We start from the raw sequence: 27,201 nt of genomic DNA, 5'->3' as shown, positions 1-27,201 counted from the left end.
CTCATTGGCTCTCGCCACAGATTGCGACATGCCGTATTTCAGTCGGTAAACAACATTTGAAATGGAGAAGCGCGCGCGCCTTCACACAGAGCGAAGCCGGATTAACATTTTCTTGGATTTAATGGATTAATAACTTAAATTCTGCTCTGTACCTCATTCAAAACTATTATACTGAAAGAGGGACTGTGACTGCAACACATCGTCATGTGAACGACTTTTGGTACCGGTTTTGACATGTTCGCAATAAATAAATTATTGTGATTACAAGTAAAGTTATGTTGTAATTTTTCTTCATTATTGTAGCCTATGTATGTAGTTTTAAGAAATTGTTATGGGTAGGTTTAGGGGTAAGAGTAGGATTAGCTGCTAAAAAAATCTTTTAATGCTATATTGTTAAAAAAAATGCCATTTCCCACACATCTCTGTACGTTTTGTCCTTTTTATATTCTGTATAAAATGGGTAACGTTTTCTATCTTTGAAAATTACGTATTAATACTACGTATTAACAATGAGACCAGGCTGTCATATAAATGCATTTATGGATATACGTTGAATCTATACGTATTTATCAGAGGTGGGAGTAAGTCACACATGTGCAAGTCACAAGCAAGTCTCAAGTCTTTAACCTTCAAGTCTCAAGCAAGTCCAAGTCAATTTCGCGAAAAGCAAGTCAAGTCAAGTCACTGCTTTATGTCAAGCAAGTCAAGTCAAGTCGTAGCTTGGGTCACAAGTCACTGGCAAGTCATACACACGTTTGATGATTTCACTGAATTTATATATTAAAATAAGTTAAAACTACAGAAGTTGTGGACTATGGTTTTATTTGCAACATTTTTTTTTTAAATATGCATTTCCACATAGCCTACAGCTGAGTGATTACTACAATAAAAATCGAAAAAATTTAAAATAAATAAAATTTTAAACTACATAGCCTAAAATGTAAATGTAACTGAAATTAGGCCAACATTAAATCATGAAAAAAATAAATATGCCTCAAACATTGCAGAAGACCATTAAAAGGTATTAAAAAAATTCACAAAAAGTATAATGGTTCCTATGCCACCAAATGGCATTCTTCAAACTGGCATCCCCTTATTATAAGTTATATATTTTTGAATATGAAGTTAAATCCGCCTAGGCTAATTATAAAAATAACTCATAGGGCAATTTTTCCACCACATTTTGAATTTTGGGTGCATATTAATTCTGCTGGCATTTTGCCCCCAACCCCCTGATAACATCTAACCCTGCTTTAAGAGAAACATAAAACACGACTATGTTTTCTATGTTGTTTTTTGTCATTGGAAAGAACAATATATTTGGCTTTAAAGCATGATTGGAATTTGGAAAGAAATGTGGCAAATGTTATACAAAACATATGCCATCATAATTATCATTTGAATATTGAAAACATTAAGCTACATTTGAAAACATAATTGTGTATAAAGAGGCATGCTGTTTTGACCAATATTCTCTCTAGATTTAAAGATTTAGTTTTAAAGAAAGTCAAATTAACAAACAGGTTAAACAAGCCATAGCTTACTTTTAGACGTGGTGAATGAAGTTCGACTGTTCGAGCTTGTGATGGTCGTCCGATATCCTTTGCCAGTTATTATGCGTACAGCAAATCTTTTTGTATGAATATGGTCAATTTTAGTCTTTATATCCAAAAAGAAACGATGTTGGGAGATGTTTTTGTATTTAGCGCGCTGCCGCGCTCACCGCGATGTTTGTTTTTTCAGGGCTTGTGCAGCGTCACGCAATCGCGCAGAATCTGATGACTGACGTCAATGGTTCCGTTGCTTTCATTTTGTTCATCAATTGATATTGCAATGATTTATATAAAAATGGATATCAAGTCATTCTCGAGTCATACAGTTCAAGTCAAGTCAAGTCTCGAGTCATTGGATCTCAAGTCAAAGTCAAGTCGAGTCATTTTCTTAATTTAGTCAGCAAGTCTCAAGTCCTTAATTTTGCGACTCGAGTCTGACTCGAGTCAAGTCATGTGACGAGTCCCCCATCTCTGGTATTTATTTTAAGTTGTAATACGTAAATATAGATACGTATCGAACCTGAAATAACGTCCATATGATACGTAAACGTCACTATACATAAATATTTATACGAATTGGATCGTTTTTATTTACGTCTAAATATGTACGTTTTGTGTGTGAGATCAGGCTGCGATATGACCTGCAGAAAGTGACATTGAACAAATCTTTTTGATGAGCAAACTCAAAAGATTTGTGAAATGAATCAAACTCCCGTATTAAAGAAATCAGTGGATCCTGTAAGTATAGACAGAGCTTAGAGGTCTCTAACACTGTTTGTATGGGGCGCCGTTTGTAAAGCGGCTCACGCTGAAAATAACAGCAACATTTTGTCACATTTAGCTTCAAACAATGTTAAAAAAACTGGTATGAATTTTTGATGGTCACTTTTTACCACATTTACAACAATATTTGTCAACTTAGAGATATTTTAAATAGTTAAATCTAAATATTAAATGTTACACCTAAATGTTAAATATTAAATCTAAATGCTAAATCTAAATCTAAATGTTAAATCTAAATCTAAATGTTAAATCTAAATCTAAATGTTAAATCTAAATGTTAAATCTTAAATCTAAATCTAAATGTTAAATCTAAATATTAAATCTAAATCTAAATGTTAAATCTAAATGTTAAATCTAAATCTAAATGTTAAATCTAAATATTAAATCTAAATCTAAATGTTAAATCTAAATGTTAAATGTTAAATCTAAATCTAAATGTTAAATCTAAATATTAAATCTAAATCTAAATGTTAAATATAAATGTTAAATCTAAATCTAAATGTTAAATATAAATGTTAAATCTAAATCTAAATCTAAATGTTGAATCTAAATCTAAATGTTGAATCTAAATGTTTTGGGTGAAACTAAATATTTAACTAATATGCAAATTCAAAATGCCGGAAGTGGCAAAATAAAAGCTCGAGGTGGTCAGTGTGTGTTTATAGCATGGTTTATAGTGTCAAATAATGAATAAAAACCATCTCATAATAATAACTATAATATAACGATAATAACTTCCTAAAATAATAAACACGTTTGGAGAAACTGTAGAGTATCGTGATGAGAGTAATGACATGACATTCAGTCAAAGTGAGCCCCCTAGTGGCTGGCTATTATGGCTACAGGTAATAAGTCCCGCACTTTTCATAAAAGTGACACTAGCCAACTCTTCAAATACAGTTTCTCCAAACGTGTTTATTATTTTAGGTAGTTATTATCACGATAATCTATGTCCAAGAGTCCATTTCCTCGGATGAGATGGTTTTTATTCGTTATTTGACACTATAAACCATGCTATAAACACACACTGACCACCTCGAGCTTTTATTTTGGCACTTCCTGTTACCGGCATTTTGAATTTGCATATTAGTTAAATATTTAGTTTCAACCCAAACATTTAGATTCAACATTTAGATTTAGATTTAACATTTAGATTTAGATTCAACATTTAGATTTAGATTTAGATTTAACATTTAGATTTAACATTTATATTTAGATTCAACATTTAGATTTAGATTTAGATTTAACATTTAGATTTAACATTTAGATTTAACATTTAGATTTAGATTTAACATTTAGATTTAGATTTAACATTTAGATTTAACATTTAGATTTAGATTTAACATTTAGATTTAACATTTAGATTTAGATTTAATATTTAGATTTAACATTTAGATTTAGATTTAACATTTAACATTTAGATTTAACATTTAGATTTATATTTATATTTAACATTTAGATTTAGATTTAACATTTAGATTTAGATTTAGCATTTAGATTTAACATTTAACATTTAGGTGTAACATTTAATATTTAGATTTAACTATTTAAAATATCTCTAAGTTGATAAATATTATTGTAAATGTGGTAAAAAGTGACCGTCAAAAATTCATACCAGTTTTTTAAACATTGTTTGAAGCTAAATGTGACAAAATGTTGCTGTTATTTTCAGCGTGAGCCTCTTTACAAACGGCGCCCCATATGTTTGCATGGAGTGGAAAGCTGTCTTGTGGACGGAAGGTATAAGAGAGACCTGTAACCACAATGCTGGTGATGTTCTTCAGTCTTTGCATAAGCTAAACATCTCACGAATAAACCTCCGCCCAAATACCGGAAGCACTTGTGCTTAGCAAAAAAAAAAAAAAAAAAACATCTGATGCCTTTTTAACACTATGGTTTCAAATAGTAGGTATTTCTTTCACAACCTAGGATTAATTTACAATAAATAACTTGGACTAAACTGTGAATTGTATTTTTACAACATGAGAAAGAGAGCATCGAAAAGAGCATCAGTAACCTGATGAGATGGACATGTAAAAATGTAGGCTATTGGTACAACTATTAAACATTCAAGATGCAAGATGCTGTGTTATGGACTTCAGAAAGGAACTGAAGTCCATTTTGGTCAACTCTGCTACTTCCTCATAACAGTATGAGCGGCCATTGGCTGAATCTTCAGCACAGCACATGCTCTGTTTGTGAACTGAAACCACAGGAACAGTCACTTTTCAAAGATGCTCGCACACATGAGCTGTTTAATCTTGCTCTTCAATTGTGTGGAAGGTAAGATGTGTATTGCTACTTATTTATTTGATTCGTCATTTTCTAAATGTTTTTTTTTTTTTTTTTTTTTTTTTTTGTGTGTGATTTGTTAATCTTTTTAGATGATTTTTTTTTTTTTTTTACTGATTTGTTATATATTCCTTATATATTATTGCATACTGGTAAACATCAAATAACTGAATAAAACTCGTCAGATCATTATAGCGAAGTTAATGTGCAAGCAATGAACAGTAGAAACAGACACTGAAAGAAACCATATCCTGTCATATCAATGTGCTAAACTGTTAAACTGTAAATATGCTCAATATTAATTTTTTAATAGTTAACTTCCAGATCTGTGGGTTCAGCCAAATATATAATTAAATGTGTTTCAGGTGTGCAGGTGGGTACAGATGAAGTGAAGTCAGTGTCAGTGACTGAGGGAGATTCTGTCACTCTAAACACTGATGTTCAAGTACAGAGAGATGATATGATACTGTGGATGTTTGGACCTCAAGAGACTCGTATTGCTGAAATCCACAGACAGAACATCTATATGTATGACAGTAATGTAACAGTTAGAGACAGACTCCAGATGGACAGTCAAACTGGATCTCTGACCATCAGAAACATCAGATCTGAACACACTGGACTTTATAAACTACAGATCATCAGAACCATAGGGACTTCATACAAGAGATTTAATGTTACTGTCTATGGTGAGTAAATTGAAGTGTTTCATATTATTAATGTACATCTGTACACAGACTTAACATCTGATCACATTAAACTTTACTGAAGACATTTAAAACAAACTGCCTAATAGTATCTAGTATTCATTAGTTTAATTACAGATCATTTACATTAATGGTTATTGACATTTATGGTTAACTAATTAGGGCCCGAGCACCGATGGTGTGAGGACCCTCTTGGAATTGCTCTGTTTATTATTATTATTATTATTATTATTATTATTAGGGCCCGAGCACCGATGGTGTGAGGACCCTCTTGGAATTGCTCTGTTTATTATTATTATTATTATTAGGGCCCAAGCCCTGAAAGGGCGGAGGCCCTATTGTTTTCGTAAGGATTATTAGGGCCCAAGCCCTGAAAGGGCGAAGGCCCTATTGTTTTCGTAAGGATTATTTTTTTTTTTTTTCTTCATTATTTTTTTTTTTGCCTTTTTGCCACTTTTGGGGCCCTTAACATGCTCAAAAACTCTTGAAATTTTGCACACACGTCAGAACCTGCGGCCATCAGGGCCGGGCTGAAGCTGGTACCGGTGCGTGGCAGGGGGGCTCGACGGCGCCCCCTGGAATGGGGTCCGAAAACTTGGTCCATAAATCAAACACGCTTGCATGTAATAATATGAAACTCATTACACATATAGATCTCATCGGGCCGAACAACTTTCGTGCTCTAAGTTTTACAAAAGCCCAACAGGAAGTTGGTTATTATACGTTGTTTGGAAAACGCATACAATGGAATGTGAAATACTCCTCCTAGGGATTTCATCCGATCGCCACCAAACTCGGTGAGAATAAAGTCAAGACATTGAGGATCAGTTCTTGCGAACAGATTTTTGATATCTCGAACGGTTTGGCCGTGGCGAGGAAACGAATTTATGGCGAATAATGGGACACAGGAAGTGTGTTATAACTTCTGCATACATTGACTGATCTTGATGAAACTTCAGCAGTGTATTCGTTGTAAGAGGCCGATCACATGGATGTGACTATTGTGAGTCAAAGTTATAGCGCCACCAACTGGCAGCAGGAAGTGTGTCACTTTCAAAATGCTTTGAAATCTCCCTCTTACTTTTACCCGATTTGCTTCAAACTTTATGTGTATAATGTAAACACACGGCAGATGTAGACCTGTGAAAGGATTATTGATATCTTAGATACTGTTGCCGTGGCAACGCATCAAATTTTAATATTCTTTTCGGATGCGTTTGAGACTCTTAGCATGCTTGAAATTGGATGAAACTCGACAGACACATAACACTTATTAGCCAGTAGACATGTGAAAAGATTCAGAAACGGGCGTGGCAGGGGGGCTCAACAGCGCCCTCTTGAACAGGGTCTGAAAACTTGGTCCATATATCAAACACGCTTGCATGAATTAATATGAAACTCGGTACACATATAGATTTCATCGGGCCGAACAACTTTCCCTCTGTCAAGTTTCACGCCAGCCCAACAGGAAGTCGGCTATTATGGGTTGTTTGGAAAACGCTTGCTGTGGAATGTGATGTACTCCTCCTAGAGAATTCATTCAATCACCTCCAAACTCAGTCAGCATGAAGTCAAGACATTGAGAATGCTAAATTGCGGACGGATTTTTGATATCTCGAACGGTTTGGCCGTGGCGAGGAAACAAATTTATGGCGAGAAAAGAGAGGAGACGAAGTGTTATAACTTCTGCATACATTAACTGATCTTGATGAAACTTTAGCAGTATGTTCGTGGTAAGAGGCCGATCAGATGGATGTAACTATTGTGAGTCAAAGTTATAGCGCCACCAACTGGCAGCAGGAAGTGTGTCACTTTCAACATGCGTTTGACAAAAGTGGGTGGGTTAGTTTTACCAACAGTTACAAAAATCAGTATATATATTGGTCTCACCGAGCCGGACAACTTTCTAATTTACAGTTATTAGCTCAGAGCAAAAGGAAGTCAGATATTTTGGTTTGAATGTGGATTTTTTGGATATTTCAGACTCTGAGTTTTTGAGCTACTCTTCCTAACTGTTTTATTTTATTCACACCAAACTTTTTCAAAATGATAAAGATACATTAAAGATGCTAAATTGTGAACGGATATTAAACATCTCAAACGGTTTTGCTATAGTGAGGGACTAAAGTAAAGTAACACTTAAAGCCTCATCTTCTAAAAATGTAATTAAACACCATTTATTTCTATATAAAAGTATAAAAATATCACAACTAAACCCATTTTATTCTTTTTTTTTTCAATTTAATAAATATTTATAAGTTTAAAAATAGTAATTGTACTATTTAGTCCCATAAAAGTCAAGTCATACATAGGGCTATACTGCCCTCTTGTGTTCAAAATCAGGTAGGCCTATTGTATCTACATAAAAATATACTAGGTATGTGACGGTGAGAATATTTTACCACCGGTTAATCGACGTGTGACACCGCTGGAGGCTTTTGAATCGCCAACTTAAAAACGAAAGTAAAATATGCTCTTCCGCACTGACATTGATAGTGGTTGAGCGAGCGTTTCAAATGAATTCCTATGGAAGTAGGAATTAACTGAAAAACGTTCACTCTGTTCTGCTCGTTCCTCGCCGTGGATGCGCACCGTTATGAATGCCCGTGCAGCCATGAGCATTTTAGTTTAATTTTAAAATTAGCGCCTTTCGGGGGTTGATTGCTTGAAATTATTTTACAAAAGCACAATGTTGTGTTTTATTGCAACTGTACACAAATATAAGTTAACACTTTGCAGTTTGAATGTCGTCCTGTATAATGACAGAGTATGTTTTTATGTGTCCACTGTTCAATCGCGCCCACACCACACACACACACCCACCCACACACACACGGTTTACTATCTTTGTGGGGACTCTCCATAGATTTAATGATTTTTATACTGTACAAACTGTATATTTTATTTCCTTACACTAACCCTACCCCTAAACCTACCCATCACTGAAAACTTTCTGCATTTTTACATTTCCAAAAAAAACTCATTCTGTATGATTTATAAGCTTGTTTACCCATTGGGACCTCTATTTAGGTCCCCACTGTGACACGAGTCCCCATGAGTCTGTGTGCATTCAGGTTGAAGTCCCCACCGGGATAGAAAAACATGAACACACATACACACACACACACACACACACACACACACACACACACACACACACACACACACACACACAAACACACAAACACACATTCCAGCATTGCAATCTTGACATCGCAGCCTGTTCATTATAGCCTTAATAAAATATAATAATAAAATAGTTAACCTAACATATAAAAATTACACTGCTCTAAATAGTCAGTAGTACAATTCGTACATTCACAGTAAGCACCGCTCCACTGTGATGTTTCAAGCACATTTTTGCGCGTGTGAAGAGGATGATTTTTTCTGTCGATATTGGAACACGAGTGAAGAACAAAGCCTATAATAAAGAATAGTTTAGCATCCAAATACATCGCAAATGCTGAAACATTTTGATTCTAATGAGAGGGTTACGTGAGCCCAACAGTGCTTACTTTCGTTTTAATTTTTACATTAAATTTAAAAGATTTGTTGTGGGATATTTTGAGTGTATCATAAAATCAGAATAAGGTAATAAGGTTTCTGTCTTTTATATATATATATATATATATATATTAGGGCTGTCAAAGTTAGCGCGTTAATAACGCGTTAACGCAAAATCATATTAACGGCACTAATTTTTTTAACGCGCGATTAACGCAGCGCGTATTTTCTGTTTGACCCGTGGCCCAACCCCTAGTTGGAGAAATGGAGATACACAGTGTTGCCAACTTAGCGACACTGCAGACCCCTTTAGCGATTTTTTTCCCTTCAAAAAAGCGCCCAAACCATATTTAGTTTGTGAGAATCTACCGGTACCGCCGGTCGTATACTGCTCTCCCAGCACGCGCGCACCCCTCTCTCTCTCTCTCTCTCTCTCTCTCTCTCTCTCTCTCTCTCTCTCTCTCTCTCTCTCGCTCTCTCTCGCTCTCGCTCTCGCTCTCTCTCGCGCGCGCGCTGAGAGCTGGTTATGTCTTAATGGGTCGCGTTTCAGTCACTATTTCATATTCATTCCGTTGTTTGACAACAGAAACAGTAAAATATACCAATGAAAACAGTTTTATTGAGAATTTAGCTTCATCAAAATGGGCATAGAGAGAGACACACTAATGTAATAATAAATAATAAATGTACATTTAGCATTTTCAGAAGAGCTGCCCTGTCATGCAAAAATCTCAACATGTTTGTGTTAGTGAATTGCTCAGTGCAAAGAAAGAGAAGTAATGGGAACCTGGTATTTCTTTGTTCTTTCTATATGTGTCTAATAGACATGAACAAGTTCTTTGAAAAACATCTATGACCTTTGAAATATGTCTCGTCTTCATGCTCTATGTTGACTATGGTTTCAATAATAAACATACATTTGCATAAAGCATCCATATTTATCCATGCCCATGTTGATTAGAGTATAACAAACTTGAAAAGTATTAATTTAAGGTACATTTAGAACAAATAAAAAACTTGTGATTAATCGCGAGTTAACTCATGACAATCATGCGATTAATCGCGATTAAATTTTTTAATCGATTGACAGCCCTAATATATATATATATATATATATATATATATATATATATATATATATATATATATAAAATATATATATAAATATAGCTGCGAGCAGCGATGAAGGGCCAAAGCCGGTGGCACCGCCACCCCGGTGCCTTTATGTAACTAAAGGCACCAGGGTGGCGGTGCCACCGGCTTGGGCCCGTAATCGCTGCTCGCAGCTATATTTATTTTTTTTTTTCTTCATTATTTTTTTTTTTGCCTTTTTGCCACTTTTGGGGCCCTTAACATGCTCAAAAACTCTTGAAATTTTGCACACACGTCAGAACCCGCGGCCATCAGGGCCGGGCTGAAGCTGGTACCGGGGCGTGGCAGGGGGGCTCGACAGCGCCCCCTGGAATGGGGTCCGAAAACTTGGTCCATAAATCAAACACGCTTGCATGTAATAATATGAAACTCAGTACACATATAGATCTCATCGGGCCGAACAACTTTCGTGCTCTAAGTTTTACAAAAGCCCAACAGGAAGTCGGTTATTATACGTTGTTTGGAAAACGCATACAATGGAATGTGAAATACTCCTCCTAGGGATTTCATCCGATCGCCACCAAACTCGGTGAGAATAAAGTCAAGACATTGAGGATGAATTCTTGCGAATGGATTTTTGATATCTCAAACGGTTTGGCCGTGGCGAGGAAACAAATTTATGGCGAATAATGGGACACAGGAAGTGTGTTATAACTTCTGCATACATTAACTGATCTTGATGAAACTTCAGCAGTGTGTTTGTTGTAAGAGGCCGATCACATGGATGTGACTATTGTGAGTCAAAGTTATAGCGCCACCAACTGGCAGCAGGAAGTGTGTCACTTTCAAAATTCTTTGAATTCACCCTCTTAATTTTACCCGATTTGCTTCAAACTTTATGTGTATAATGTAGACACACGGCAGATGTAGACCTGTGAAAGGATTATTGATATCTTAGATACTGTTGCCGTGGCAACGCATCAAACTTTAATATTCTTTTCGGATGCGTTTGAGACTCTTAGCATGCTTGAAATTGGATGAAACTCGACAGATACATCACATTTATTAGCCAGTAGACATGTGAAAAGTTTCAGAAACGGGCATGGCAGGGGGGCTCAACAGCGCCCCCTTGAACGGGGTCTGAAAACTTGGTCCATATATCAAACACGCTTGCATGAATTAATATGAAACTCGGTACACATATAGATCTCATCGGGCCGAACAACTTTCCCTCTGTCAAGTTTCACGCCAGCCCAACAGGAAGTCGGCTATTATGGGTTGTTTGGAAAACGCTTGCTGTGGAATGTGAACTACTCCTCCTAGAAAATTCATCCCATCCCCACCAAACTCGGTGTGCATGAAGTCAAGACATTGAGGATGCTAAATTGCGGACGGATTTTTGATATCTCAAACGGTTTGGCCGTGGCAAGGAAACGAATTTATGGCGAATAAGGGACACAGGAAGTGTGTTATAACTTCAGCATACATTATCTGATCTTGATGAAACTTCAGCAGTGTGTTCGTTGTAAGAGGCCGAACACAAGGATGTGACTATTGTGAGTCAAAGTTATAGCGCCACCAACTGGCAGCAGGAAGTGTGTCACTTTCAAAATGCTTTGAAATCACCCTCTTATTTTTACCCGATTTGCTTCAAACTTTATGTGTATAATGTAAACACACGGCAGATGTAGACCTGTGAAAGGATTTTTGATATCTTTAATACTGTTGTCGTGGCAACGCATCAAACTTTAATATTGTTTTTTGATGCTTTTGAGACTCTTAACATACTTGAAATTGAATGAAACTCGACAGACACATCACACTTATTAGCCCGTAGACTTGTGCAAAGTTTCAGAAACGGGCGTGGTGAGGGGCTCAGTAGCGCCACCTTTAGTCATAAATGGGGGGGGTTAGTTTTATCAACAGCAACAAAACTTGGTATGTGTATTGTTCTCATCAAGACGGACAACTTTCTAATTTACATTAACGATCTCTGACCAACAGGAAAAGAGATATTTTGGTTTGAATGTGGATTTTCTGAAGAATTTTCTCTCCCTCTCTCTGTGTCTCTGTGTGTGTGAGGGGAGGGGGGGATTTGACTATTGCTTTTATATTGTTAATCAAGGTTTCAGGGGCTTTTGGGGTCCTTAACGTGCTCAAAAACTCTTGAAACTTTACACACAGGTCAGAACCCACGGCCATCAGTGCCGGGCTGAAGCTGGTACCCGGGCGTGGCAGGGGGCTCAACAGCGCCCCCTTGAACACGGTCTGAAAACTTGGTCCATATGTCAAACACACTTGCATGAATTAATATGAAACTCGGTACACATATAGATCTCATCGGGCCGAACAACTTCCGCAGTCTAAGTTATTAGCTCCGCCCAACAGGAAGTCAGCTATTATGGGTTGTTTGGAAAACGCTTGCTGTGGAATGTGAACTACTCCTCCTAGAGAATTCATCCAATCGCCACCAAACTCGGTGTGCATGAAGTCAAGACATTGAGGATGCTAAATTGCGGACGGATTTTTGATATCTCGAACGGTTTGGCCGTGGCGAGGAAACAAATTTATGGCGAGAAAAGAGAAACACGAAGTGTTATAACTTCTGCATACATTAACTGATCTTGATGAAACTTCAGCAGTGTGTTCATGGTAAGAGGCCGGTCAGATGGATGTAACTATTGTGAGTCAAAGTTATAGCGCCACCAACTGGTAGCAGGAAGTGTGTCACTTTCAAAATGCTTTTATCAAAAGTGGGGGGGGTTACTTTTACCCACAGTTACAAAAATCAGTACGCATATTGGTCTCATCGAGCCGGACAACTTTCTAATTTACAGTCATTAGCTCCGAGCAACAGGAAGTCAGATATTTTGGTTTGAATGTGGATTTTTTGGATATGTCAGACTCTGAGTTTTTAGTTACTCCTCCTAAGTGGTTTATTTTATTCACACCAAACTTTTTCAACATGATAAAAAATACATTCAAGATTATATATATATATATATATATATATATATAAATATAGCTGCGAGCAGCGATGAAGGGCCAAAGCCGGCGGCACCGCCACCCCGGTGCCTTTAGGTAACTAAAGGCATCGGGGTTGCGGTGCCACCGGCTTGGGCCCGTAATCGCTGCTCGCAGCTATATTTATATATATATATATATATATATATATATTTATTCTTCTTCTTCTTCTTCTCCGCATTGAATTGCATTTTTGAGGGCCTAAACATGCTCGAAAACTCACGAAACTTTGCACACGCGTCAGAACTGGCGAAAATTTACATCTGATATAGGTTTAAGAATTGGACGGGGCAAAATGGCTCGATAGCGCCACCTATAAAAGTTCAACGGAGTGCGCCTCCCGCAACGTTCCACGTACGTGCACGAAATTCGGTACATACGTGTAATGACCTAATACCTACAAAAAAGTCTCTTGAAGCATAGCCCTAAACACAACAGGAAGTCAGCCATTTTGAACTTCCTCTCAGATTTTTGTGCAGTTTTTGCCATTTTCAGGCCTCGTACTTTAACGAACTCCTCCTACAGTTTTAATCTGATCATCTTCAAATTTGGTGAGTGTAATCTTAAGGCCTTTGCGACGTTAAATTGCGAAGATCTTGAGTTTTCGTCAAAGGGCGGGTCCTCGGCGGCCTGACAAATTTCGATGTTTCGCCATGAAACAGGAAGTTGCTGTAACTCAGGCATGGAATGTCCAATCTGCCCCAAACTTCACACTTTTGATAAGCATTCTGTCCTGAACACATGACCATGCTCATATTCAGTTACAGTCATAGCGCCACCTGCTGGCAACAGGAAGTGACATGTTTAACACTGTTATGGACTCCTAATAACATATAAAAAAGTGCCAGCAAGTGCTAAACATGCTAACAACATACTAGAAGCATGCTAAAACATGCTAGCAAACTCTTAGCTAAGTGCTAAAGCATGCTATTATTGCAATTAAATAGGAATTTGCTGTAACCCAGGCATGGAATGTCCAATCTGCCCCAAACTTCACACGTTTGATAAGAATCATGGCCTGAACACATGTCTATGCTCAAATTCAGTTATAGTAATAGCGCCACCTACTGGTAACAGGAAGTGTCATGTTTAACACGTTGATGCCATTCTAGCAACATGTTAAAAATGCCATTGAGTTCTAAACATGTTAGAAACATATTAAAACATGCTAGCAATACTTAGCTAAGTGCTAAAGCATGCTAATTCAATGAAACAGGACTTTGTTGTTACTCAAGAAGGCAATGTACAATCTACCCCAAACTTCACACGTTTGATAAGAGTTATCTTTTGAACACATGTCCATGCTCATATTTAGTTATAGTCATAGCGCCACCTGCTGGCAAAAGGAAGGGATGTTTAACACTGTTCTTGACTCCTAATAACATATAAAAAAATGCCAGTAGGTGCTAAACATCCTACCAACATACTAGAGACATGATAAAACATACTAGCAAACACTTAGCTAAGTGCTAAAGAATGATATTACTGCAATTAAATATGAATTTGCTGTAACTCAGGCATGGAATGTCCAATCTGCCCCAAACTTCACACTTTTGATAAGCGTTCTGTCCTGAACACATGACCATGCTTATATTCAGTTACAGACATAGCGCCACCTGCTGGCAACAGGAAGTGACATGTTTAACACTGTTATGGACTCCTAATAACATATAAAAAAGTGCCAGCAAGTTTTAAACATGCTAACAACATATTATAAACATGCTAAAACATGCTAGCAAACTCTTAGCTAAGTGCTAAAGCATGCTATTATTGCAATTAAATAGGCATTTGCTGTAACTCAGGCATGGAATGTCCAATCTGCCCCAAACTTCACACTTTTGATAAGAGTCATGGCCTGAATACATCTACATGAGAATGTTCATTTATAGTAATAGCGCCACCTACTGGCAACAGGAAGTGACATGTTTAACACGTTGATGCCGTTCTAGCAACATGTTAAAAATGCCATTGAGTTCTAAACATGCTAGAAACATGTTAAAACATGCTAACAATGCTTAGCTAAGTGCTAAAGAATGCTAATTCAATGAAACATGACTTTTTTGTTACTCAAGAAGGCAATTTCCAATTTGCACCAAACTTCACACGTTTGATAAGAGTTCTGTCCTGAACACACATCCATGCTCATATTCAGCAATAGTCATAACGCCACCTATTGGCAACAGAAACTGACATGGTTAACACAGTAATGCAGTACTAACCACATAATTATTGTGTACTAAGCATGCTAGAAACAGACTAAACATGCTAGCAACACTTAGCTGAGTCATGAAGCATGCTATTATCACCATTATACAAAACATTTTGTTACTAACTTTGTCATACTCTTACTATATATACCTCCTTAAATGTACATTTCCCAACCATGCTCTGTCTTCCTAAAGCCACCGAGTGTTGATGGCACGGGTGCGAGGGCCCTTTCATCGCTGCTTGCAGCTTTAATTATTATTATTATTATTCTTCTCCGCATTGAATTGCATTTTTGAGGGCCTAAACATGCGCGAAAACTCACGAAACTTTGCACACGCGTCAGAACTGGCGAAAATTTACATCTGATATAGGTTTCAGAATTGGACGGGGCAAAACGGCTCGATAGCGCCACCTATAAAAGTTCAACGGAGTGCGCCTCCCGCAACGTTCCACGTACGTGCACGAAATTCGGTACATACATGTAATGACCTAATACCTACAAAAAAGTCTCTTGGAGCATAGCCCTAAACCCAACAGGAAGTCAGCCATTTTGAACTTCCTCCCAGATTTTTGTGCAGTTTTTGACATTTTCAGGCCTCATACTTTAACGAACTCCTCCTACAGTTTTAATCTGATCATCTTCAAATTTGGTGAGTGTAATCTTAAGGCCTTTGCGACGTTAAATTGCGAAGATCTTGAGTTTTCGTCGAAGGGCGGGTCCTCGGCGGCCTGACAAATTTTGATGTTTCGCCATGAAACAGGAAGTTGCTGTAACTCAGGCATGGAATGTCCAATCTGCCCCAAACTTCATACGTTTGATAAGAGTTCTGTCCTGAACACATGACCATGCTCATATTCAGTTATAGTCATAGCGCCACCTGCTGGCAACAGGAAGTGACATGTTTAACACTGTTATGGACTCCTAATAACATATAAAAAAGTGCCAGCAAGTGCTAAACATGCTAACAACATACTAGAAGCATGCTAAAACATGCTAGCAAACTCTTAGCTAAGTGCTAAAGCATGCTATTATTGCAATTAAATAGGAATTTGCTGTAACTCAGGCATGGAATGTCCAATCTGCCCCAAACTTCACACTTTTGATAAGCGTTCTGTCCTGAACATATCTACATGAGAATATTCAGTTATAGTAATAGCGCCACCTACTGGTAACAGGAAGTGTCATGTTTAACACGTTGATGCCATTCTAGCAACATGTTAAAAATGCCATTGACTTCTAAACATGCTAGAAACATGTTAAAACATACTAGCAATACTTAGCTAAGTGCTAAAGCATGCTAATTCAATGAAACAGGATGTTGTTGTTACTCAAGAAGGCAATGTCCAATCTGCGCCAAACTTCACACTTTTAATAAACGTTCTGTCCTGAACACATGACCATGCTCATATTCAGTTATAGTCATAGCGCCACCTGCTGGCAACAGGAAGTGACATGTTTAACACTGTTATGGACTCCTAATAACATATAAAAAAGTGCCAGCAAGTGCTAAACATGCTAACAACATACTAGAAGCATGCTAAAACATGCTAGCAAACTCTTAGCTAAGTGCTAAAGCATGCTATTATTGCAATTAAATAGGAATTTGCTGTAACTCAGGCATGGAATGTCCAATCTGCCCCAAACTTTACACTTTTGATAAGCGTTCTGTCCTGAACATATCTACATGAGAATATTCAGTTATAGTAATAGCGCCACCTACTGGTAACAGGAAGTGTCATGTTTAACACGTTGATGCCATTCTAGCAACATGTTAAAAATGCCATTGACTTCTAAACATGCTAGAAACATGTTAAAACATACTAGCAATACTTAGCTAAGTGCTAAAGCATGCTAATTCAATGAAACAGGACTTTGTTGTTACTCAAGAAGGCAATGTACAATCTACCCCAAACGTCACACGTTTGATAAGAGTTATCTCTTGAACACATGTCCATGCTCATATTTAGTTATAGTCATAGCGCCACCTGCTGGCAACAGGAAGTGACGTTTAACACTGTTCTTGACTCCTAATAACATATAAAAAAATGCCAGTAGGTGCTAAACATCCTACCAACATACTATAGACATGCTAAAACATACTAGCAAACACTTAGCTAAGTGCTAAAGAATTATATTACTGCAATTAAATATGAATTTGCTGTAACTCAGACATGGAATGTCCAATCTGCCCCAAACTTCACACTTTTGATAAGCGTTCTGTCCGGAACACATGACCATGCTTATATTCAGTTACAGTCATAGCGCCACCTGCTGGCAACAGGAAGTGACATGTTTAACACTGTTATGGACTCCTAATAACATATAAAAAAGTGCCAGCAAGTGTTAAACATGCTAACAACATACTAGAAACATGCTAAAACATGCTAGCAAACTCTTAGCCAAGTGCTAAAGCATGCTATTATTGCAATTAAATAGGAATTTGCTGTAACTCAGGCATGGAATGTCCAATCTGCCCCAAACTTCACACTTTTGATAAGAGTCATGGCCTGAACACATCTACATGAGAATGTTCAATTATAGTAATAGCGCCACCAACTGGCAACAGGAAGTGACATGTTTAACACGTTGATGCCGTTCTAGCAACATGTTAAAAATGCCATTGAGTTCTAAACATGCTAGAAACTGTCACAGTGTCTGTTTGTGTATCACTGGTGTTCACTAGAGGTCCTCGTCTCCACGGTGTCATCCCATTCATGAACTGCATTTCCCACAATCCTTGTCAATACCAATCACTGTTCATTGCACTCAGCTGTTCCCTGTCATCATTGTACCCAGCTGTTCCCTGTTATTCATTGTTAGTTCTTGTTATATATACCCTGCCTGTCTAGTGTTTGTCACGGATTCCTTGTCTTATATCACGCCACTTCCGTTTCCTGTTTTTCCTGTTTGTGTTCTTGTTTCTTGGATGGATTAATTGGATTTTGACCTCTGCCTGGAAGACTACGATTTTGGATTATCCTAATAAACCCTTACTGCACTTGGATCTTTCCTTTTCCAGTTCCTTTGTGTGTGGATCGTGACAGAAACATGTTAAAACATGCTAACAATGCTTAGCTAAGTGCTAAAGCATGCTAATTCAATGAAACATGACTTTGTTGTTACTCAAGAAGGCAATGTCCAATTTGCACCAAACTTCACACGTTTGATAAGAGTTCTGTCCTGAACACACATCCAAGCTCATATTCAGTTATAGTCATAACGCCACCTACTGGCAACAGAAACTGACATGGTTAACACAGTAATGCAGTACTAACCACATAATTATTGTGTACTAAGCATGCTAGAAACACACTAAACATGCTAGCAACACTTAGCTGAGTCATGAAGCATGCTATTATCACCATTATACAAAACATTTTGTAACTGACTTTGACATACTCTTACTATATATACCTCCTTAAATGTACATTTCCCAACCATGCTCTGTCTTCCTAAAGCCACCGAGTGTTGATGGCACGGGTGCGAGGGCCCTTTCATCGCTGCTTGCAGCTTTAATATTATTTTTGTTTTCCAGCTCCTCTTGCCAATCCTGTCATCACCAGTAACTCTTCAAACTGTTCATCATCATCATCATCATCATCATCATCATCATCATCATCATCATCATCATCAGTGTCCAGATGTTCACTGGTGTGTTCAGTGTTGAATGTGAGTGATGTGACTCTCTCCTGGTACAAAGGAATCAGTGTATTGTCCAGCATCAGTGTGTGTGATCTCAGCATCAGTCTCTCTCTACCTCTGGAGGTGGAATATCAGGATAAAAACACTTACAGCTGTGTGATCAACAATCCCATCAGAAACCAGACCACACATCTGGATATCAGTGAACTCTGTCACACATGTGAAGGTACGTCAGCGGTGACCACTAACTGTTTATATTATTTATCTGTTTCATCAAATATCACATAGATTAACAATTTTTTGCCTCTGCCACTTTCTGCATTACTCAACTTTGTTCAGGTTTGCCTGAAAAATGTGAAGAGGAACATTTTTCATCTTCTTCAGAGAACTTTTACCAGCATGCATTTAATAGGAAGACTCCTCATGTGCTGATATTTGTGTTTTCTTTCCACAGAAGCTGTCGAGTCATATCTTAATTCTGAGAGTGTGATTCCTTCACTGATCTATGCTGTGCTGGGCATGACTGCTGTCGCTCTGCTTTTTTTTCACGTAAGATCCAGACAGGTTGATAAACGTACATGTCCTTTAGCGCAGAGTGATAGGAAATGAGTGCTTTTTAATTCATTACCAGAACAACAGTATTGTGAGACTGACAGCGTATGAGCACTGACAATACATAAATAAATGAAAGAAAGAAAGAAAAGTCAAGAAGCATCAGACACATATGAAACTCATACAGTATGGTTAATTGAATGGGAGGCTGGAATATCAGGAATATTGTGGATGACACCAAGGCACGATGTTTCAAAAAAACTCAGTAAAATTTTGTGAACCAGTTCAAAAGAATGATTTGTTCACGAATTGCTAAATATAACTCCACCCATACGTCCAGAGAGGTGGAGCTGGATGTCATCTATTGGGGATGTGAGCACCACTTGAAATACTTTACAAGCAGCAACTATAACACAATAGTGTGGAAAGTATTGTTACATAAAGTGTTATTAAAGTGTAAATATGAAATATTTTTAAATTTGTAAAATAATTTATCATATGTAGGCTAATTATGTTTTTCTTGTGTTAAATAAAGTTTTTTTTCTTTTTTTTTCGAATACAATGTTTGTTTAGTATACCCTATTTGTGGTTTAAGGTAAATTCTATTTATGGTTTATATATTAGGGTCAATGAATTTTTTTTTTTTATACAAAATTACATTATTCACTGTCACAATGGGACTTGAACTTTCAACCTGGCTAGATTCTCTGGTAGATTTCATTTTCACCTCAAGCTATAAAAAGGATGCCACTATGTTTGTATTTTAATCGTGTGTATAGATTATGATTGTTTTTGACTGCGTTCAAAACAGTCAGATATTATAGAAGACAATGGCACTAGATGTATACATTATACCACTCCTGAAGCAGCATACATCTGGCGTTGAACTGAGCTTCTTTAGCGCCTTCAAGTGTGTGGCCACTAGGTGGCAATAACTCATTATTGTTTAATAGTTCCTGTGTAAATACAATGCAAGCAATTCATCTAAATGTACAAAGGATTTTTAAACAAATGCACTGTAGCCTACATAAGATTACACACCTCAATGTGTCTACAGTAACACATGCACATGATTAAGCACTACTAGTGCTTTAATTTGAAATTCTACATCTCGTCACATTAAGAGTAGACACAGCAGAGACCACACACCCTTTATTAACTGAAAAAATTCAGCAGCAAGTTGTTAGCTAAATATAATGATTTTGCATTAAAATCAACACATTTTGAAATAAAGCATACTTGTACAATAAAACTGTTTATTAAAGAAAGTGAATGGCTTTAAAATACTGCATATAAAGAGGCATGTCAGATTTTAGCCTGTGTGTGAAATAATATGGTGTGATGGGACATGTAATGACTTGCTGAGCTATGATACAGGACAGACAGGAAACAATTCCTGGAAATACAGCAGGGGTTGGGGTGGGGTCTTGTGGCTTACTGTACGAACAATAAGGAGGAGCAACCCTGAGGAGATCAACAACCATTGGTTGTTAGGTGGATTGTTCAGAACTAAGCAAGAATAGGAGAAGGGGAGGGCATTAAGAAGTCTAATCCAAATGCATGCATATTTTTAGCATGCAGCATTATACTCTTGTTATTAAACAAAGGCATAAAAAATGAATGCAAAATGTTATGTTAATGTAAATGTTTAAAGTGAGCTTTAGCTTGTTTTTGTACTCACGTTGACTCTTGCTGTGCTTGCAAATATTTCTGTGTTCGTTAGAGCAATATTTGCATATGCAAAACATAACATCAGACAAATTCAGTCAGTTAAGCTCTTCTGTCTTCCTCTTCTGGGTCAAACTGACCAGTTGTTCAACCATAGATATACAAGTAAAAAATACTACTATATGGATGTCATTCTGAACTTTTCTTTTCAATCCACGGTTTGAAAGCTGACAAATCCACACATAAGTATTCTGTTGAAATACGTCAGTGTCTCACGTGACGATGCTGGAGTATATTGTTTCCTCTGTCTCATTAGCTTTCTGCAAGACAACACAAGACAAATATGAAAAACTACTAAACTCTTCAGGAAAACATCTGTGTGATTAACACACATCAACATTTCAAGAACCGGCGCAGATGCTGAATCAGAGCATAGTTGAAAAATCAGCAATAAAAAAATATAAAAAAACGAATCCCTGAACAAGCTCTAGCAGGCATATGCGACATTTCAATAAGTTAAAGACACGAATTTCATCATGACAAAAAAAAGTATTTTACATGCAGAGAAGAAAAAGATCTATGGCCTTGTGTTTCTCCATTAAAGTTCAATCAAAATTATTCAAGATTTAATTTATTAAATAATTACACACAGTACAGTGTAATCTCCTATATAAAAATTTTTTAAGATAGAGATAGAATTTTTAGACAAATGTGGGTCTGTTCCTCACAAAGACTGACTTCAGAAGACTTGGAATATTAAAGTCATATGGACTTGCAATGCCGTTTCATGAAGTTCTTACCGTTTTTTGTCCATTTTGTTTAAAAAATCCTGTTTCAGCATATTGCACCTCGTCTTCTGATTGAGCTGTCTGTACTGTATGTGTACATGGTTCAAAACCATTTCCTAAAGAGTTAGGATTGGGAGAAGGTTAATTTCTCAATTATTAATATCAACTATATAAGCACTTAATGCAAAACATTAATAAAATTACTTCAAGCTATATAGAAGCTGAAGGAAAATTATACCTTTTTGTGCTGTTTTTTTGTGTTTCCTGTAGAGAAAGTACATCAAACCAGCAAGTGCAAGCAGAATTGCAGCAGAAAGACATGCAGCAAGGACTCCATGTCCACTCGAAGGTTCTAAAACAGAAAGGGGTTATTAACTTAACTTTGGCCTCATATCAGCATTGCCTCCATAGACCCAGAATAGCAATGATACCTTTGCCATTCGGACAGAGGCAGAAAACAATTAATCTATGTGATATTTGATGAAACAGATAAATAATATAAACAGTTGGTGGTCACCGCTGACGTACCTTCACATGTGTGACAGAGTCGACTGATATCCAGATGTTTGGTCTGGTTTCTGATGGGATTGTTGATCACACAGCTGTATGTGTTTTTATCCTGATATTCCACCTCCAGAGGTAGAGAGAGACTGATGCTGAGATCAGACACACTGATGCTGGACAATACACTGATTCCTGCGTACCAGGAGAGAGTCACATCACTCACATTCAACACTGAACACACCAGTGAACATCTGGACTCTGATGATGATGATGATGATGATGATGAACAGTTTGAAGAGTTACTGGTGATGACAGGAATGGCAAGAGGAGCTGGAAAACAAAAATAATATTAGTTAACCATAAATGGCAATAACTATAAATGTCAATCTGATCTGTAATTAAACTAATGAATACTAGATACTAATGCAAACTATTAGGCAGTGGACACGTTTTGTTTTAAATGTCTTCAGTAAAGTTTAATGTGATCAGATGTTAAGTCAGATGTACATTAATAATATGAAACACTTCAATTTACTCACCATAGACAGTAACATTAAATCTCTTGTATGAAGTCCCTATGGTTCTGATGATCTGTAGTTTATAAAGTCCAGTGTGTTCAGTTCTGATGTTTCTGATGGTCAGAGATCCAGTTTGACTGTCCATCTGGAGTCTGTCTCTGACTGTTACATTACTGTCATACATATAGATGTTCTGTCTGTGGATTTCAGCTATTCGAGTCTCTTGAGGTCCAAACATCCACAGTATCATATCATCTCTCTGTACTTGAACATCAGTGTTTAGAGTGACAGAATCTCCCTCAGTCACTGACACTGACTTCACTTCATCTGTACCAGCGCCAAACACACCTGAAACACAAACTGGAGAAACTCAGGGGTGGGGGTGTATCATTTTTAATAACAATTTACAAATCTAGGGGAGAGCAGGGCACAACCTAACACTTTTGGATTTGATCAATTTGTTTAAATTCACTTTGGGTTCAAAGTATTTATTTTTTCCCACATTAATTTCACACGTCTAGTATAATTATGTGGTTTTATTTAATTAATAGGGGAGAGCGGGGCACAGCGTAACGCAAGGCAAGTTGTAACACCCTTGTTTTAAATACTTCCACACATGCCAGCATGACAAAACTTAGTGTATTTAATAATTGCCAAATCAACACTATATAGAGAAAAAATTGCGCCAAAATTCAGAAATCTTTGGAAGATATCACTGAACATTTATTTAACCATAGCAAAAGAAAATTTCTTACTTTTCATCTCTATTTTTGGTGTTTATTTCAAATTATACAAATCTGATATTATTTTAATCTCCAATATGTTATTTATCAGTTGATATGGTTCTTTAATGCTTCACTAATTAGCAGAACACACTAGCAGGGTTTAAATCCCAGTTGTGCAAATGGGGCATGTTGTCACACTGTGCTACAATGAGTCCCATTAGAAATATGCTATTCTATTCTATACTTTCATGAATTCTATTGAGAAAATATAAGAAAAAGGTGAATAAAGACTGAGAGTCAATGTTCAGAAATTATGAATTATTATTATGTTTTGAACTGCTGTATAGCTGTGTTTTCATGTGTGTTCGTTGTCAAACTCAAAAATTGTTTTATTTTTAATTATAAAAAAAGCCATTATTTTATATGAAAAAGTTAATAATTTTATTTTATTGAGAAAATATTTTAGTTTGTCTTGTATATTTTTTTGATTAGATCAGATACAATTTTAAGCTGTCATTTGGTCATGTTACAATGTACTATGGGGCATGTTGTCACATTTCAATTCTTTCGGGGTATATCAAGAAAAAAGTATACACTGTATTAATGAAAAAAAAAACAACATAATTGTACTAGACATGTGGGAAATTAATGTGGGAAAAAATAAACACTCTGAACCCTCAGTAGATTTGGTTAGGTTGTGGCCTGCTCTTCCCCTACACTTTTTTCTTGATTTACTATGGAAGTGAAATGTGACAACATGCCCCTTAGGTGGGTCATGTTGTAACATGTGAGGGGACATTTTAACATGACCATATGACAGATTAAAACGTTATCTGATCTAATAAAAAAATATAAGACACACTAAAGTATGTCAATAAAATGCAATTATTAACTCTTTAAATCCATTTAAACTCTAAAAGTTTAAATTGCCATGTTAAGGTAATTTAAGACTGTTCATAAAGAAGAGAATTAAATAGCCTACTCTTATTAAACAAGAAACTGGATACATGTCGGTTACAAACAATGACATACCTTTCAATCCTTGCAGGAACAGATAAAAGATAGCTATTCTGCCAACAGTAATCCTCAACATTTCGCCGAGCAGATAGTTAAACTCCTCATAACGACGAAAACTGACTGATAAAAGAAGAAAAAAGAAAAATCTCACTTTGATTCGAATCTAATCTTTACCGAGCTAAACGATTATGTCCAATTTCCTTAAATCGTTAATTATGAACGCTGATCTGGATGAAAAGATCGACGGTGTGTGTGAAGCACTGAACATGAAAACCCCGAAGTCCCGCCCGTTTCATTTAGTAGCCTACAGCAACAGTCTATTTAGTTTTTGGTTTAGGTCGTGGAAAAAATATCTCGACAAAACTAATAATAATTTAGCCTATCATATCTTTGTTTCATTTCTGTTGGCTATTAAGAAAAAACTGATATTTTCTCTATCTAAATATTCTATAGGCTAAGCTTAATTCAATACAGTTGAGATTTTGCCAACTATACCATTAACTACACAAGTATACTAAAACTAAGTTTGTAGGTTATTCTAAAATCTATTTTAATTTTCAACAACCCATTTGGTCAGCAGGAGCCCTGATATCTGTAAAAAAAAATCAAATAATGACTCATCACACCATTGCAGTGTTGCTATTCACCAATATTAAAAGTTAGGTACTGTAACCCAAAAGCTATTGACAAAATCTCACCTGATCAAAAGGCATCCCAATAGGAGCCTTATGATAATACATTTTATTTATTTATTTTTTGAGCAACTGAGATGATGCAGAGCAGACTGCAATCTCCATGTAGTTAAGCGGCAGCCATGAAGCCAATGTTTTTTGCTGTCTCTTTAAATGTGTTTGACTAAAGAATGTTTTACTTTTTTTTAAGTTTATATACGGCAGTATTAAGGTCAGGCCATCAGAAGCACCTCATCCACCTACACTGGTACCACACATGCACACGCCAACGCATCCATCTCTCAAACTCATTGTTGTGCACAACTTGCACATTCCACTGGTACAAACCACACATTTAGTACACAACTTATAGGTACAGTACCCTGACCTAGATTATATAAAGTGATTACATTACATTTATTGTGGTGATTAAACTGGTTAAACTAGTCGCACATATGCAATATATATTTGAATTGTTCAGAAAATTTATTGGACTTTATTTGCAAATTAAAAAAAAAATATATATATATACGTAATTCATGCATGTTTGAGTTTAAAGCATGATGTTCAGTGCAAGATACAATCTAAATGATAAACCATGTTACAGTCTAATGATCAGTGCGGTTTTCAGCTCTTCTCTAAACGTGAAGCCCCTTCCTCTTCTTTTCCTCTCTGCTACAAAAACCCAAAGCGAACTGAGGCCTCTGATCTGACTCAACCATCAGTGATCTCAATGATGTCTTTGTGATGTTCGCTGAGAAGAAAGATGCAGAAGTTCTCACAGCTCAGGCCTAAAAGTCCCCATCGGTGCAGTGCGACTCACAATAGATGATTCTGATAAATATTAAAGCAATAACCAACAGTGTATGCAAAAATGATCAGATAGGCACAACCATAAACCTATTTATTATATAGGTTACAGTGGCTGAAGCGTCGTTGAAACAGTGTCTTGCATCACGTTCGATTGACCACTTCCTGTTGAGATGCAGAGGAGAACAAAAAAGGTCAAAGCCAAAATGCAATGTGCACACAGTCGTCCTTTTTCACACGAATCAGTCACCCTTCTGTGTTAACTTCAACTTTTTTCATTTACGGTCTCCCAAAGTTGTGATAGCAAATAACAAAATGTGTGTAGATAGTATTTTAAAATGCAAATGAAATTATTCAATGAAAATTTTCGCCAGGTTTTTATATATATATATTTATACCATGGTCTGAGTGAATACTCGATTCTGATTGGCTGCAGGGTGTCCGTTAAAAAGTGATAATGGACACCTAGGAAAGGCGTCCCGTCAATTTGCCTGATGACAGTTGTAAAGGATTGCGCTGGCTCAAACTCACTGATCAACTGCTGCGGTCGGGTCGCTGTGGCCACGTTGCTTGGCAACGCCTGTATACGGGAGATATTAAATAGTGCGCTTGACTTAATAAATAAAAACCCTCACGATTTTTACTCTAAAACACATTAAAGTATTATTAATTGATTAAATATTTCTTTCTTTCGTAAGTAACCATGGTATAAGCGGGTTAATGCCCTTCGAGGTGTCCATTATCAGGTTTTAATGGACGACGGCGAGGCGTGAACTGTCCGACGCGCAGTATTTATTTTAAATAAATAATACCAAGACAACCTATATGTCAAATAAGAAATAACTTAAAAATATTAACCCTTACATATATATATATATATATATAAAATCTTAAAACCTGGTGAAAATATTCAAATAATAGCCTATATAAAGTGTATTATGGTCACTGCTGATGTCAAGCAAAGCTCTTCTGACAGTTAAGATGTAGTTTAATGATAGCAGAGCTGTATACTGTAAATATGTTGTGCCGACAGTGTTTTGTAACCAGTTTTGAATCACATGATTCACTAGTGATTCGTGTTGTAATTCAGGTCTTCTAAATCTCAGAATTGTTTGTCGTTTACAGACAAACGCCAATAGTCT

At 36.6% G+C, this 27,201-nt stretch overlaps 2 protein-coding genes across 3 annotated transcripts; one reads left to right on the top strand and one right to left on the bottom strand.

The window, feature by feature from the left end:
• Positions 1 to 4,582: 4,582 nt before the first annotated feature.
• On the top strand, positions 4,583 to 20,619 carry LOC308701568 (CD48 antigen; the record flags this gene model as incomplete). Its single annotated transcript, XM_081383924.1, has 4 exons — positions 4,583 to 4,619; positions 4,994 to 5,317; positions 18,700 to 19,032; positions 19,261 to 20,619. The coding sequence occupies 4 exons, from the start codon at positions 4,583 to 4,585 to the stop codon at positions 19,413 to 19,415; spliced, it is 849 nt and encodes a 282-aa protein (XP_081240050.1). The 3' UTR covers positions 19,416 to 20,619.
• Positions 19,408 to 24,879, bottom strand: LOC308702561 (CD48 antigen-like). Of its 2 annotated transcripts, none has more exons than XM_081385516.1 (6): positions 24,594 to 24,879; positions 22,858 to 23,184; positions 22,343 to 22,648; positions 22,053 to 22,166; positions 21,827 to 21,930; positions 19,408 to 21,346 (listed from the first exon to the last, which is right to left on the bottom strand). In XM_081385516.1, exons 1-6 carry the CDS (start codon positions 24,652 to 24,654, stop codon positions 21,299 to 21,301), a joined length of 960 nt encoding a protein of 319 aa, XP_081241642.1. In that variant the 5' UTR covers positions 24,655 to 24,879; the 3' UTR covers positions 19,408 to 21,298. The 2 variants fall into 2 exon arrangements, with proteins under 2 accessions (XP_081241642.1, XP_081241641.1); XM_081385515.1 differs by having other exon boundaries at positions 22,858 to 23,196; positions 24,594 to 24,861.
• Positions 24,880 to 27,201: the final 2,322 nt, after the last annotated feature.

The sequence above is a fragment of the Scardinius erythrophthalmus genome (genome assembly GCF_964197995.2).
Source record: "Scardinius erythrophthalmus genome assembly, chromosome: 14".
NCBI classification, from domain to species: domain Eukaryota; kingdom Metazoa; phylum Chordata; class Actinopteri; order Cypriniformes; family Leuciscidae; genus Scardinius; species Scardinius erythrophthalmus.
The sequence above is the reverse complement of the archived record's forward strand: the minus strand, read 5'-3'. Positions and strand labels throughout refer to the sequence as shown.

Bases quoted from the DNA above. Each gene is read 5' to 3' on its own strand.
- LOC308702561 (XM_081385515.1), bottom strand. From the start codon at position 24,654: ATGTTGAGGATTACTGTTGGCAGAATAGCTATCTTTTATCTGTTCCTG. The intron at 23,197-24,593 runs GTATGTCATTGT...GAGTTTCTCCAG, and splicing joins GTTCCTGCAAGGATTGAAAG to TTTGTGTTTCAGGTGTGTTT. The intron at 21,931-22,052 runs GTATAATTTTCC...CTAACTCTTTAG, and splicing joins CAAAAAAACAGCACAAAAAG to GAAATGGTTTTGAACCATGT.